General features: G+C 45.9%; 1 protein-coding gene across 2 annotated transcripts in view; it reads right to left on the minus strand.

Annotated features, from left to right (window-relative positions):
- MASP2 (MBL associated serine protease 2) overlaps positions 1 to 15,034 on the minus strand; it is a 199,679-nt gene that overhangs the window by 88,398 nt on the left and 96,247 nt on the right. For both annotated transcript variants that reach the window (XM_085609864.1, XM_085609865.1), the window contains exons 5-7: positions 3,621 to 3,817; positions 2,013 to 2,160; positions 277 to 395 (exon numbers count right to left, since the gene is read on the minus strand). In XM_085609864.1, the coding sequence (XP_085465990.1) occupies positions 277 to 395; positions 2,013 to 2,160; positions 3,621 to 3,817 (464 nt within the window). The remainder of the gene's footprint in view (positions 1 to 276; positions 396 to 2,012; positions 2,161 to 3,620; positions 3,818 to 15,034) is intronic.

Consider the following 15,034-nt stretch of genomic DNA (forward strand, 5'->3'; position numbering starts at 1 on the left):
GGTTCGCTCACCTGCATATATGTAGAGTGCTCTGATACCCTTTTGGGTCATGTTTGCGCTATATAAAACTGTAGTAAATAATAAAATATTTATATATTAGGAGGTGATGTGATGGTCTGTATGGGAAGGTAAAGTTAGACGATATCAGATGAACCCTCCAAGCAATAAATGTTAATATCCTTATGGAGTGATGGTGCTTAAATGTCACTTTTCCTAGCACACAATAATCATTGTATTGCCTCTGCTTACCTCTACAATCACATATTCATGTCTTACCTGCATTAGCATGTATCCTGTTTGGCAGGAGAGGGTGAATTTGTCCTTCACCACAAATTTTTGCTGAACTGGGTTTATACGTCCTCTGGTTGGCACCACTGGATCAGGACATGGTCGACCTGTGCAAATATGAGAGATGGAGAGCCTGGTGTATGTAGGTGAGTCATGGCCACCTTGCACAAGCGTAAGAGATGGAGAGCTGGTGAATGCTGGAGACAGACCTACAGGTGAGTCATGGCTACCTTGCACAAGCGGGAGAGATGGAGAGCTGGTGAATGCTGGACAAACCTACAGGTGAGTCATGGCCATCTTGAACAAGCATGATAGATGGACAGCTGGTGAATACTGGAGACAGACCTACAGGTGAGTGATGGCCTGCACAAGCATGAGAAATGGAGAGCTAGTAAATGCAGGAGATAGATCTACAGGTGAGTGGTGGGCACCTTGCACAAGCGTGAGAGTTGGAGAGCTAGTGAGTGCAGGAGATAGACCTACGAGTGAGTGATGGGCACCCTGCGCAAGAGTGAGAGCTGGAGAGCTCGTGAATGCTGGACAAACCTACAGATGAGTCATAGCCGACCTGTGCAAGCGTGCGAGATGGAGAGTTTGGTGAATGCTAGATGGACATAGAGGTAGAGTAGAGACATGATCTCTAGGTTCTCCAGTGTCTGCTGCCAAAACGCAACATAAGGATTTAAAGTAGCCTTTGGGACAGTATGTGAAGGCACCAAACCGGGTGCAAGAGGGCTGCGGAAGTGGTGTAGCGGAGGAAATTATTCTGAAATTAAAAACATGCAGTTTAGCATTCTATCATTTGTTATACATTTCTCACCCACAAGACATTGTCCATAACTGTTCTTCACATCAGCTCCCTGTCCAGAAACCTGCTCGCTTTCGATAACTGTACCACACACACACCCAATCCCTGTCGATATGTGTGCTGAACACCTGATTCCTGTCCAAAACTGTACTGCATGGCTACTCCCTGTCCATAACTGTTCCAAATATTTGTTCTCCATAAGAGTCCCTGTACGAACTCCTTGTCCATAAATGTTCTGTGCCTGCTTCATGTCCATGACTTTCGTGCACATGTGGTCCTTGTTCATAACTCTTCTGCATGCCTTTCTCTTGTACGGATCTGAACTGCTCCCTGATTATACCCGCACAGCTCACCCTCAGTCGGCCCTCACCGTGTTGTACATATGTTCCTTGTCCATCTCCCTACTGAACACCTACTTTATCTTCTTAAGTGTACGGTGAACCTGATCCAAGTCCAAAGACTCACAACACACTTGTTCCTTATCACACATAATAGTGGACACCTGGTCTCTATACATTGCAGTACTGAATACCTTATCCCTGTCCATAATCCTTAGCAATACGAGACACCTGATGCCTATTGCTAACTGTACTGCACACCTGGAATGCACCTGTGCATAGCCGACTGTACACCTGCTGCATTTCAAAAGTGCACCACACATTTACTCCCTCTCCATATGCATATTGGACGAGTGCTCCCTGTCCATGACATACTGTACACCTCGTTACTAGGGATAGCCGTAGTGCACATCTGTGCCCTGTCCAACACTACCACGTAGTTTCAGACAGACCCCTCCCTGGCCTCTTAGTTGCCCAAACATCCTGCTTACCCCGAGTTCTGAGCAGCCCTCATTCACCTACTGCCCACTTGTGAATGGCCCCCACAGACCTCTGCCGCAGATGTTCCCGTGTCCTACCTACTGTAGTGTATTGGATCTTCCAGCCCGTGTGAGTTCCGGACAAGTCAGTGTCGAAGGCTATGTCCACTTTGTTGCTTCCAGTCTCAATTTTCGGAGGTAAAATATTCCCACAGAAAGGGCCATATTCTTTCTTGCTAGTTTTAATCTGAAATGTGAGAAAAAGAGATTTATCTGTTGCAGTTGCGGGCACAGTTTGTGACTTGGCAAATTCTCGTGAAAATGTCAATTGAACATCAACTTCAATTTAACTTCAATTTTCTCATGAATTTTGTAGAGTTTCTTAAGATCCTGAGGTAAATTAATGCGATCATGATGATTATTTTGGAAAATATGGTTAGGTTCCATCAGGCCAAGTCCTCTGAAACGCCGGTGGGGCCGGTACAGAAGAGTCAGTAATGTCAAGTGGCCAAAGGAAGGGACCATACTGCATATCAAAGGTAGGAGAATGACCAGGCTACACAAGATGGAAGGATCAGGCTGAGCACATATTCAGGATCACAGTAGTGTGGAGAGCTTCACTCTCCACAGACATCAAGACACTGGTATGGGGTGCACGAAAAGCCACCTTTAGCAACTGTCATTTTATAACATGATGACCATGCCACTTTCAAATACAAGCCCCCACCCCCCCCCCGAAATAGCCCACTGCCATCCCCAAGTTTGCCTCTATCAATAAATGCTTCATTTCAATAACGACCCACCCTACCCCTGGACTGCAACCCACCTCGCTAGTGCAAGATCACAATCTTCTCATCTTCAGTCTGCATAACGCCTTAATATAGCATTTCCCCCAAACCACCTGGTCCAACTCCACAGACACGTTCACCATCACTCCCATTTCCCTCATCGGCCTTGGTGACCTTTTATCTTACGAGGAAGAATAGCCAACAAGAAATTGTCTTTGCTCAACTGTGCATGGGCCAATCAAGGACAAGTGGGTCGGTCAAATCAAGGATTAACTCTTGAACATCATCAACAATGCTTTGATGTTAAGGCATTGGTAATTGTTGTCCATCAAGTAACGATTTTGCAAAGCAGGCCCCCTCAGGGCTTCAATCCCGGAGTATTGTCAGCAAGCATGTAAGAGGGAGAGGTCTGGGTCTCTATATGAACCAATGAGGACAGATTTCACCTTGTCCTTTATTCAGAATTTCAAAATGCACTCCTCACTATTTTTAAAACTCTTATCACATATAAAGCCTTTACTCAAAAATGCCATCGTAGTAAAACTCCCGAATAAATGCCTTATTTGCCTACACCGTCGACATTTTTAAAGCACTTAAAAATCTTAACTTTTCCACCAACATTCCCTCTAACTTTATGTAATATTTTAGTTAACATTTCCTACTTGTTCATAACCCTTCATTATTAACGTTTTAATTAATACTTTCAACTCTTAAGCAATTCGTAACTACACATATTTTACAAAGGTTATAACAACTAATTTTCACTTTTACATTAACAGTTTAAATTTTTAAAAAATGGCTTGAGTAATTTTAAAACCTGACCAGCAATCCGTGTTTTTTTTTATTGTTAGGATTGAAGTTGTCCTTGCTTGAACGTCCATGCTGTTCTTGCCACACCTAGGGAGCTGTTGATACTTACCTTGAGTCTGTCGTATGGGCAGGCCACATCGGGGTGGGACTCCACGTCGAAGGTCTCCACGAATTGCAGGCTGATGATAAAGCCTTCCTCCACCTGGATTTTGTAGGTGCAGCTGGAGAGTTTGGCGTAACTCCTGGGGTAGTCAGGGCTTGTGATCACCCCGCTCCTTTCAGTAAACAGCTTATCTTTGCAGTTAGCTGAAAGACAAATAACCACAGATCACATTTTAGACTTCTAAGTGAGCCACCTTTTAAATTATGCGACTGGACTTAGGGCTGGATTTAGACTAGTGTCCGTCGGGAAGGCAGAGAACGTCAGTCAAATTTAGAGATGACCACAGGCCCAGGGAAACCTCTGCACCTTGAAACGAAACACCATCATGGTGGTTTCCTTCAAGGTACAAAAAAAAGTTTGGTGGGCAGCTACTTCTCAAACATTTAAACTTTTATTAGTTTTTCATAAAAAAACAACCACTTCCGCAAGAGACTGCGTTACACCGCTTGCCCCGATGTTTTGTGCCTGGTGTTAGTCCCATGCTGTAAAATCAACACAAACGGCACCACGCACAGCAGCTACTTCCTACTGCTTGAGTAGATGTTCTATTCGAGCAGCACCTTTCTCTACGTGAGCGGTAGGTTTCTCAACACGAGCGGTAGCGACCTGCCGTGACCTCCCGCCTTGAGAAATCTCGCTGGGAGGTGGTCTAGCATTAGATTTTACTCGCCCAAGAGGAAAAACTCTGCTCCAAGTTTTTCTGAACTCCGAACTATATGCAGAGCGTGGAGTTGGAAAAAGTCCACAAACTGCAAGTGAGTGAAATTTTGCACCCAGGCCTAGATATTGCCACTTGTCAGGTGTGCTCCTGGGCTTATTTGTGAATTTGAGTTCAAGAACTTTAGAAATGTCATCCAAATGTAGGAGTAAGTCTACCAGAATGCATTTCCAATTTTCTCTGTAAATATGGCCTCTTGTGATTATTGATGTTGGGCTGAAGCTCCGTGATGTGGCAGACATGCTTATTGGCAGATTTACTAAAATTTCAAGCAATGCAGCACATCAAGGAAACCTGCTGTGCTGCACTGCACTGCGCAGCGTTGCGTGAAAAGGAGACATCAGAATGTGCCATATTCACAAAGATATGGCTCATTTCTGCTGTCTCCATGCACTGGCGTACTGTGTGCTGCCTAGCACCAATGCAGGGTGCAAGGGTATCTGCATTATGAACAGTTTTGATTTGTGCAGGAAGGAACACCTTCCTTCATAAAAACAAACCTTAAAGTAATTTTCCTTTTTCTATGTGTGATGCGGAATGCATCACACCTGGAAAAAGGATGTATGAAGAAGAAATTTATTTCTCTCCATTGTGATGCATTCCGAGGGTTAAATCTCTGTAAATATGGGAATGCGCCAAAATCCATGGGTAAATGCTTGGAAACGCCCACACTCCACCCATGGAATGCCTCCCTGCCTCAAGGTAATGCAACGCAATCAAATGTGCTGCCTTGCGTTACCTTGGATTTACAAACAGGGCTGAGACATGCAAGGTGGCTTTGCGTGCCATAGTAACTCTTAGTTACGGGTTTGCGTTGCCTTGCGGCACACAAGGGCAACACAAACCCTTAGTAATTCTAGCCCCCAGTGAAGAGAGCAGTGTGGCTCTCAATCATGGATAAGCTCAGCAACGACAGCTGGAGGGCTGATTGAAGGATCACATGGCTTTAGTGAGGGTAAATAAGGATCTTAGTGGGGACAAGAGGGTTCGGTGCAGAGTGTAAGAAGAATGCAAGAGTAGGGGCAGAGTGCTCAGTGCAGACAGAGTTTCGTAGGTGCGTCTTGTAGAGGACAGTGGGATTGATGCAATTGTTGTTCGCTTTTAAATGACCTTTGGAAGCAAGCTGTGAGGAACTCTTCCTTCAGGGCACTCAGACATGACTGATGTTGTGCCCAACGAGCTGTGAATTGAGTTTTGGGTCTCGGAAAGCAGTGAGAGTTGGTTACAGCCATTACCCGACAGTCACATTCAAAGCTATTTTTTTTTTTTATAATTCTTTTTTATTAACAGTAGGAATCAGAGTTACAAGGCAAGAATATAATGCGGTCAGATGTCTTGGTTGAACATGATACACATATTGGTACAAAGCCTGATCAGTTGGTTACAGGTGATTCGCGCATTTACTATAATGGTTCCTCTTGAGCTGGTAACAGTGGTGGAGTGCATATAGTCCCTCTATATTCATTCCACTCGTTCCAAATGCGGAGCCACTTCTTAGGACATCCCCAGGCTACATAAACATATTTTTCCCGGAACATGCACCAGTCCATGTCTTTCTTCCAGGCACTCACCGCTGGAGCCCACAACGCCCCCCATTGCTGGGCTATGTTACGTTTCGCTATCGTCAGCCCCAATGTAACCCAGGTCATCCGTGTGTTGTTTAAGTCAGTGGGCTCCCATACATTCAGGAGGCATCTCTTAGCTTCTCAAAGCTATTTCTTGTCTACATTGATGTGATCGGTCAGGGTGAGGTTTGGAGTACATCACTAATGGATTGCAGGCTGATGGTGTGAGATCCAGTAATAAGATAGATTCTTGGAAGACTCTACAGGACCAGGAAAGGCAGAGAAGGCATTGCAGAAGTGCTTTACGATCTAATGTATCAAAAGTTGCAAAAAAGTCCAATAATATAAGTAGGGCACATCATATGAGTCAACAAGTTGGCCTGAACTCTTAATGACAGAGACCATTGAATTTATAGGCCTTGTTATGAGTGCCCCTTTTTAGATGAAAGAATTATCACACCTCGTAAAGCCCAACATCAAGGTGTTCATAATCAGTTTAGTTAGTTTGCACTAGTTAGGAGTTTGCTTATATTTTAAATATCCGTATCACTTGCGTAATCCTATGTAAATGTATACCAACTGCAACTTGCACAGACTAAATAAATGTTTATGGTACACTGTAGACAAGAAATTGTACACCATCAAACAAGATAGGAAGGGCATTTCCAAAAGCCGTAAGCACCAAAAAGAGGAGACACGATTTGCGTCCCTGGCGCTCCTTTTGGCGAAATGCTGTATAGCAATGCACTTATGGGCACCTGAGGGACCACCGCTAGCGGCCTGGGTGGGAGCGGTTAATAAATGGGGCACTGCGGAAAAGGAGACACTTCGATCGAAAGAAGTCAAGAGTTTACGCAAACATCCCATCTCCATGCAATGGGCCATCCTACTGTATTCTTTCAAGCAAGAAGCAATCCCGATGCCCTTGTCACAATCTGCCCGATCCCCCACGGCAGGCCCTCAACTTGGGGCGATCCGACCTGGGGCCCCCACGGAGTAGGTACACAGCATGCGTGGGGTGGACGGCGGCAGCCACGCACCATGTTTCCTACCCTTGGTTTGGCACCCCCGCCCTCTCCCTCCAACATTCACACAATCCATCATCGAGCAATTACGCATCAGTCTGTATGTCCCTATTGAACGATATAGCCATAGGTGCAGTGTACCCCGGTTATGTCACCCCGGTTGAAGAGTTTAGATTGTTACCACAACCACAGCAAGATGTTAACCACGGTGCTAGCCCCGCTGGCTGGCGCTGAACACACAGTGCATGCGATAGTCGATCATCCGTAGACACATGGGAGCAGATTTATGAGGGACTTGCGCCCCTTTTACGCCGCCGTTGCGGCACTTTTGTTACGCAGCGGCGGCGTAAACCCTGCGCCATGTTGCGCCCCATTTACATCGTGACGCATCTATGGAGATGCGTCACGATGTAAAGCCCTGTGCCACATGAAACCTGCGCCAGGTTTCATGTGGGCGTTGCTACTCAGGGGGGGCGTTCCGTCGCAGGAACGCCCCTGAAAAGTGACTCAGTGAAATCTATAAGATTTCACTGAGTCACTTTCCCAACGCTGATGCGTCAAAACCCTGCGCCTGCTTGAAGCAGGCGTAAGGCTTGACGCACCATGATAGGGTAGGCTGGAACAGTGCTGGAGTTGCGTCGCGCTTGCGACGCAACTTCAGCACTGCGCCAACCTTACGCCGGCAGAGGCGTCACATATCTGCTTGTCCTTGAGCCACGATACGCCGCATTGTAAATGCGGCGCATCTGCGGTGGCGCAAGGGCAAACTTGTGTGACGCATCTTCCCTGGCGCATCCATGCTGATTTGCAGGGATGCGCCAGGGAACATAAATCTGCCCCATGATTCGCACGTGTATACTTCCCCACGTAGTCAGTAATTATGAAATAAAATATGTATCTTACGCTGCAATTCAGTTTTATCCATTGTTATAATGTATGCTTCACAAGATGTTTCTTTCTGACGTAATTGCCATGTATATACGATGTGAAAGTAAGAAATGCAAATAAAAATGATTTTGCAAAAAAAATCAAACAAAATGGGAAATAATGTAAGTGTCGCTCAATTGTGACCCTTTGTACCGGATGCAACAGAAAAACTAATAAAGTGTGTTTGAAAAAAAAGGTGTTCATAATCAAGGACATCTTTAAGGATTTTGGGGACCCAGGGCCAAACGAATTTTGGGGGGCCCTTTTCAGAACAGCATTCAATTTATAATCAAGTTTCAGCTCTTTCGTGCCCTCTTTGGCCAGGTCACTGACAGTGTACAGGAACACTTGTCCAAATTCAAAATGTGTTTACATCTAATATTCAGGGACCACATGTGTTTTCAATTTTGTAACACATCAGCAGCTCACTTATATTACTGCAAATATTCTCTGTGACACCCTCCCGTTTCTCATATGTGAGGTCCTGCTTTGATCTAAAAGAACTTTTTTATGGATGTTGCATGAATCAAAAAAAAATATTTATCTGCAAAATGTCTGTAATAGAGGCACTTCACCCACATTAAAATTAGATTCAGGGAAAACGATATTTAAAACAATATGTTTAAGAATTATTTAAAGTCATTAGGGCAAGACTCTCTGCAGAACAGAGCTAGCTCTATCAGGGGCCCCCCTAAAAGGCTGGGGCCCTAGGCCAGAGCCCACTTTACCCATGCCTTAAAACGTCTCTGTTCATAATTTATTAGATGTGATCATTACCTGTTATTCTGACTCTGGAAAACATCATGGGGATTTTAATGCTTATGGCATCAAAATCTGCATGTCCCAGTAAATTTTCTTCCACTGTTAAATTCCAGCAGGTTTGACGTGAGGGAATTTAAGGGAGTGCGCAATATTTATCACACCCAGTAATTTTCAGTGCGCCATAAAGATCACACTACTTATAACTGCGATCCCTTTGCAAACGACTGTTTCCTCTTGTCACAGTTTTAACGGGTCACTCGCAATCTCACTAAGTCCATTGTGTCAACTGAAAGCTGTCTACGACATGCTGTGTCTGAAAAAATAGCACATATTCCAGAATTTTTATCTATAAAGTGCAATGGTGGCATGGTGGCTTTTTCAATCCAAAGTGACTTTGTTCAATGTTAGTTTTTTTGATTTCAAAAGTTTTCTTTGGTTGTTTCTAGAAAGCAATACACATATATGAAACATACAGTAAAGACGTAATACACTTCCAGGTGGCAAAATGACAATTTATACATTGTAGATCGTGTTACAAGTTGCATGCTATGAAATCTTAATTGTAGGGCTACAGGAGCCACCATAGGTTCGCCTTTGTTGTGCAATAAAGTAAAGTAAGATAAAGGAAGTAAAAAAGAAAGTAAAATAAGTAAGGTACAGTACAAAAATACAAAAGTACATAATTCAGCAACTACAGCAAATATCCTGAAAAGGAGAAAGATACGAATACCGTGACATCAGAAGTGCAATTACAGATATGCATCTTTGGGCTATAGTGTAAAGTGACGTTATTGATAACTAGTGTAGTGTATTGAATTAGTGTGAAAGACATCCCTTTATGGCGGTTTGTGTGAATTAAAGTACAAGTCAAGGCTCAAGGTTCAATGTTAGTTTAACCTAGGGTCTAGAATAAGAAAGAGCCGAGAATAAGAACAAAGGTTTGCTGCACATTAATGCCACGGCAATTCTGATGACGGATCATGTTGTAGTAGGTCCTGTGTAGAAGAGATCCTCTTTGTCGAATAAGAAAAATTTCTCATTGTTCAAACGTGTCTGCATGTAGGCACGCCGCAACTGGATTTTTTCTTTAACCCAAGTGTGTTTCATGTTTTATGTGCAAGGGGAAAAGGAAATATAATGTTACAAGCACTAGGTCTCTAAATTTTGAAAGGTAGGTAGGCTTGGATTCGAATACTGCAACCCGTGGTGGTGCCTGTAAAAAGTGACCGAGCTTGGTAACATCACCATAGGAGTCTATGGATTTGTTCAATGAAGCACCTACATAGAAAAGATACAAGATAGTTGTGCTTCATTAATGTTTGAGATGTAGATTTTCTGCTTAAACCAGAGAGCATGGTTATCTCCTGTTGCTTTTGAGCCCCTCTGTTTCTTTTGCAGACATTTCTGAAGGAGAACATTGTTGGAGAGTCAGCAACTACTGTCAGGGTATTTATATATGAGGATTTTCTTTGTTCAGATGATTTCTTCATGTATGTTGGTTACTGCCTTGTTAAGTCCAAGGGGAGAGATTTGCTTTAAGATAAATTAGTTTGTATATAGGAGGTAATAGCAAGGGTTGTGTTCTTTGGGAAGAATGAAAACAAAGCTGTAATGAAATTGTGTAACGAGATGAGGAGGTGGATTGTTGGTGTCAAAACAGGGAGATCAGAAATATGAGACAGGTCAGGAGTGTGACCAGCAATTTGGCTCGCATCTTTGACAAGAGAATCTTTCCCCATAGATCTCTTTGAGGAAAGTGGAAGTGTTGGTTCAATTGTTAAACTCACCAGTGAAAATAGTAGGTTAAGCATCTTAGAGAGGCAAGGAATGAGGTCTAAAAACTCAATATTATAGGATTTAAGGACAGCCTTTTATTTGGAATCGGTGGGTTTCTGTGAGGGGATGGTCTTCTTTTCTCCTCTCTGGGATCAGGTCTTGTACTTTTTCCAGATTGCACTTGCTTTGTAGGTGAAGCTGAAAGAACACGGAGGCCACGGAAGACTAATTCACATCTCCTCCTTATTAATTGTTAAAGGTAGTTTCAGCATATTCATGATCCCAGAGTAATAACGGCTTGAAATAGGTCAAGCACATATTGCTGGACGGTAATGGGAACAACAGATGCGGGGAGTGGGACCGCAGGAGGTAGAAAGAACCCCAGAAGGGCCTCTTCTAAAACAACCCCACAAACACATATTTTAATTACTAAACAATGTTAGGGTGAGTAAAAAAAAGTTTGGGAAAACACCAATGTAACTTGCAGCAGAAAAGAAGCATTACTCATCTGGCTGCTGCTTTCATGTTATGTTATGTTATGTTAAACATTTTATAAAGCGCAACAGCTGCCCCAGTTAAGAGGCGTCCCGGCACTAAGCAGCAAGAAAATAGCACACACAGAAGCACAGGAGGCCTACAAGGGAGGAAACAGAAATGTTTTGATGGCTTTCCTAAAGTGAAGATAATTAGTAAGCCCACGAACGTGGGCTGGCAAAGAGTTTCACAGAATGGCTGCTCTATTACGAAAAGAGCGCCCGCCAGCGCGGACTCTTCTCACCCGGGGGATCACTACCAGACATTGTCCCATGGATCGAAGTGATCGTGTAGGAGTGTAAGGTAAAAGAAGATCAGTCAGAATTTGTGGGGATGCCAGTTTCAAAATTTTATAGGCTATACACAATGCCTTAAACTCAATTCGCCTGGCCACTGGCAGCCAGTGAAGGCGACGGATGGCACTAGTCACTGCGCAGGTTCTGCGCAGGCCCAAAAGAGATCTTGCGGCCGCGTTCTGGACTCTCTGTAGCCTCTGTATTTCAGATTTATTAGCTCCCAGATACAACAAGCAAGCATAATCGAGCCTAGACAAGATCAAGGCCTGAATAATGATCTGCCTAGTCATAGCATCGAAGAAGGCCAGGATGGGTTTGAGCCCACGCAACAAACCAAAACATGTTCCCGCCACCTTTTTTGTCTGAATCTGAAAATTGAGTGAGGTGTCCATCCAGACCCCCAGGTTCTTCACTACAGGCTTAGGGACGGGAGCCGTACCTAAACTCTTGGGCCACCACAGCTCGCTCCAACAATCATGGTTCCCTCCCACCAACAGCACTTCTGACTTGTTCGTATTCAGTTGGAGACAGTTGGCGGTCATCCACTCGGCAACAGCCGAGAGGTCGCCCTGAAGTTTCCTGGCTTCCTGCTCAGGGTCACTCGAGAGAGCCACCACCAACTGAGTATCGTCGGCATAAGAGACAATGGTCAGCCCTCTGCTCCTTGCTACACCCGCCAGAAGTTGAACATAAAGATTGAAGAGCAGAGGGCTCAGGGACGAGCCTTGTGGGACCCCTTGGCCTATAGGAAAAGTACCAGAAGCAAAAGGGGGGGCAACCACCTGAAACGTCCTGTCAGCGAGGAAGGTAGACAGCCACTTAAGTGCTGGGCCAGTGACTCCAGCCTCTGACAGACGATTCAGCAAAATGACATGAGACACCATGTCAAACGCGGCACTGAGATCCAAAAGGATCAGTGCCGACATCTGCCCGCGTCTAAAGCCTTCCACAGATGTGCAGTCACAGCCAGAAGTGCTGACTCGGTGCTTGTGGCCGGGCCGGAACCCGTTTTGAGAGGGGTCGAGCCTATGATTTACAGTAAGATATTCTGTGAGAAGAGAATTGATGTAGGCCTCTGTGATCTTCACAGTCCAAAGTAACAGGGAAATGGGTCGAAAACTTTCAGGTTTTTGGGGGTCTAATGAAGGTTTCTTGAGCAGCGGTATTACCCTGGCCTGCTTCCAAGCCCTGGGCACAACTGCTGCGCTCAAGGACCCATTAATCACCAGTTCCAGAGGGTGTATGATGGTGTAGGAGAGTGGCATCGACTGCATAGTTGCCCCCAACTTTTTGCTGATGTTTAGACTGTTTTTATGACTTTAGCCAGGCTGTGGCCCTGCTATCCAGGACCCCAGCCTATCTGCCTCCTCTGTTAAACGATGTGAGTACCCTAGGTACCAACCAATTGGATGCTGAGGGTGCCCTGCCAGTCCCTTGTAGATGGTACCCTAGGTACCCAGGGCATGGGTCCCTCAGTAGGCCTACCAGGGCTGCAGCACTTATTGTGCCACCCTGGGACAGCCATACAAACTGACACCACCAGACCACTACTGTAGTCTGGGTAAGGTGGTGCTAACACCCCTTACAGGGATGTAGGTACCCTACATCCCACACCATTACAACACATATACTCTCATAGGTCACCCCTATGGCAGGCCCTGGCAATCCTACAGGGCTGGGTGCTGAGGTATGTGTGAGGGGGGACCCCTACCTGAGTAGGGCCTCTCTGCAACCTTCGTAAAATCGTTACTGGGTTGTTTGTAGTGTAGCCATACCATATACTCTTAACCGCATTATAAGTGAATCGCGTCATCGCAATAACTTGAGAATGGCTACACAGAACCATATCGTGTTTGGTGTCAAACATGTAGGAATCATACCCCCAGTCCAGCCATGGGCATGAGGGTACGATTCCCCCTTGCTAGAAGGGCGATATGGGAAAAGCGGTAGAATTTAGACACCAATTTAAAAGTGCACAAGTTACACAAAATGGCTACTGCCCGCCACCTACACGACCCTGGCTGGCTGTTGCTGGGGAAAACCCCAGCCTCGCCAGCTGGACAATAGGGCTCCTGTGGCAGGGAGGTGCTAGCATCTCCCCAGACAGGATAATGTGGATTGGAACAGGGTGGGTGCACCAAATGTCCTTTCAGAGTTGCACGTAGGCAGCTGCAGAGACCTAATTCTGCATACACCGCTTGGAACCGGTTCAGGGGCATCCTGCCCCTTGCCCAGGCGGGAAACACACAAAGGGGAGAGGGTGTAGCCACCCTTTCCCGCCTCACCAGCCATTGGTGGACACTACTCTGGACACTCCCCTAATCTTGGGGATATATGTGAATATCGTGGCCCCAGAGCCTCAGATTACTTTGGAACTTCACAGAACCAACCTTCGACGAGCTGCTGCCCAGCTGAATGAAGAGATCTCCCTTGGGATAAAGGAGTTATCCCCCTGCTTGGCAGGCACCTGAAACACTGCAAGTGACCCGGTTGGAACTTTGCTGCTCTCACGAACTTTGACGTCCTCCAGAAACCTTGAGGTGGGTTTCCAGTGCATCCCAGAGGCCAGTGAGTGTGCTCAACGAGTTTGGGCACCGTGGACCGCGTGGGTGCCGAGATCTCCAATACCCCGAGACCCCGGCCTCCACTTGCATAGCACGCGACCCTGACCAGTGGGGAAGTTGTGCTTTGGCCCGTTTACGAGCCAACCACTTTGCAGCAATTGTGCCAAAGACCAGCGCCCTAGCCCCCTCCGGTGGCCCGTGGGTGCCCTTTTACGCACTCCAAATTGCTGCCTCCCGTGGTCCCTTGTCTCTCGACTTGTGGGCCCTAGCAGAGGTCTATCTTTGAATACAAGAGTTCCCCTGGTTGCTCCAGGCCTGCTCTACGCTCTCTCCAAAGGAGAGCACCCTCAGATCTCGTGGGTCTGCACCAGCAGCTGCTTTGTTCATCTTGCGTGGGTTTGCGGTTGCCAAGGCTTAGTGGATCCAATCGGGACACTAACACCTCAGCGACCCTCATCCAACGTGGGACAGTCACCCTCCAGAAGCTGGCCTTCCTTGAAGCCTCCCGGAGCCCGTGACTGCAGAGCCAAGCTGCACCTATCTCTACCTGAAGCACCCGACATCCACGAGCTCCTTCCTGTGAGCTCCCTGGTCACTGTGCCGTGACCCAGACTCTGTCCCCTCTGCTTTCAGGTTATTCTCTACATTTTCTACATCTTAGATCTTCACGACATCATCGACGCTTGTGGCTAGCAGCAGTTTGGATTACTTTTCCATTGAAAATCAGCCCGCGACCCGACACCAGAATCGACCTATGCACCCGGCTTCCCTGGGGCAGGTAACAGTGGTACTTCGGTACTCCCGTGGTGGTGGGCTCTCCAAAGCCTTAAGTCTCAAGCCTTAACTTTGTACTCCTGCTAGAAGTGTCTTTTATCCTTAAATATTCAACCGCGACATTCTCCATAGACTAACATTGCGATCCCGATAGCAACTTCTTGTGCTGCACGCGTCTCCCGTGGGTCCCCTTCCTCTTAACAGTGGGTGGATTCTGAAGGGGCAAGCGATCCTGAATGCCCTAGGCATTGTCTGTAGAATTGTCGTGGTTCTTATACCACTATTTTAGTATATGGTTTGGTCCCCCCCTGGGGCCCAGTAATTTCTGTGCTATTTATTGTGTTTATAAATGCTTGTTTGAAGTGTAACTTTGCCACTAGTCACATAAAGTGACTGTGGGATTCTGACTAGAATAAATA

Source organism: Triturus cristatus, chromosome 1_2, assembly GCF_964204655.1.
Source record: "Triturus cristatus chromosome 1_2, aTriCri1.1, whole genome shotgun sequence".
Classification (NCBI taxonomy): Eukaryota; Metazoa; Chordata; class Amphibia; order Caudata; family Salamandridae; genus Triturus; species Triturus cristatus.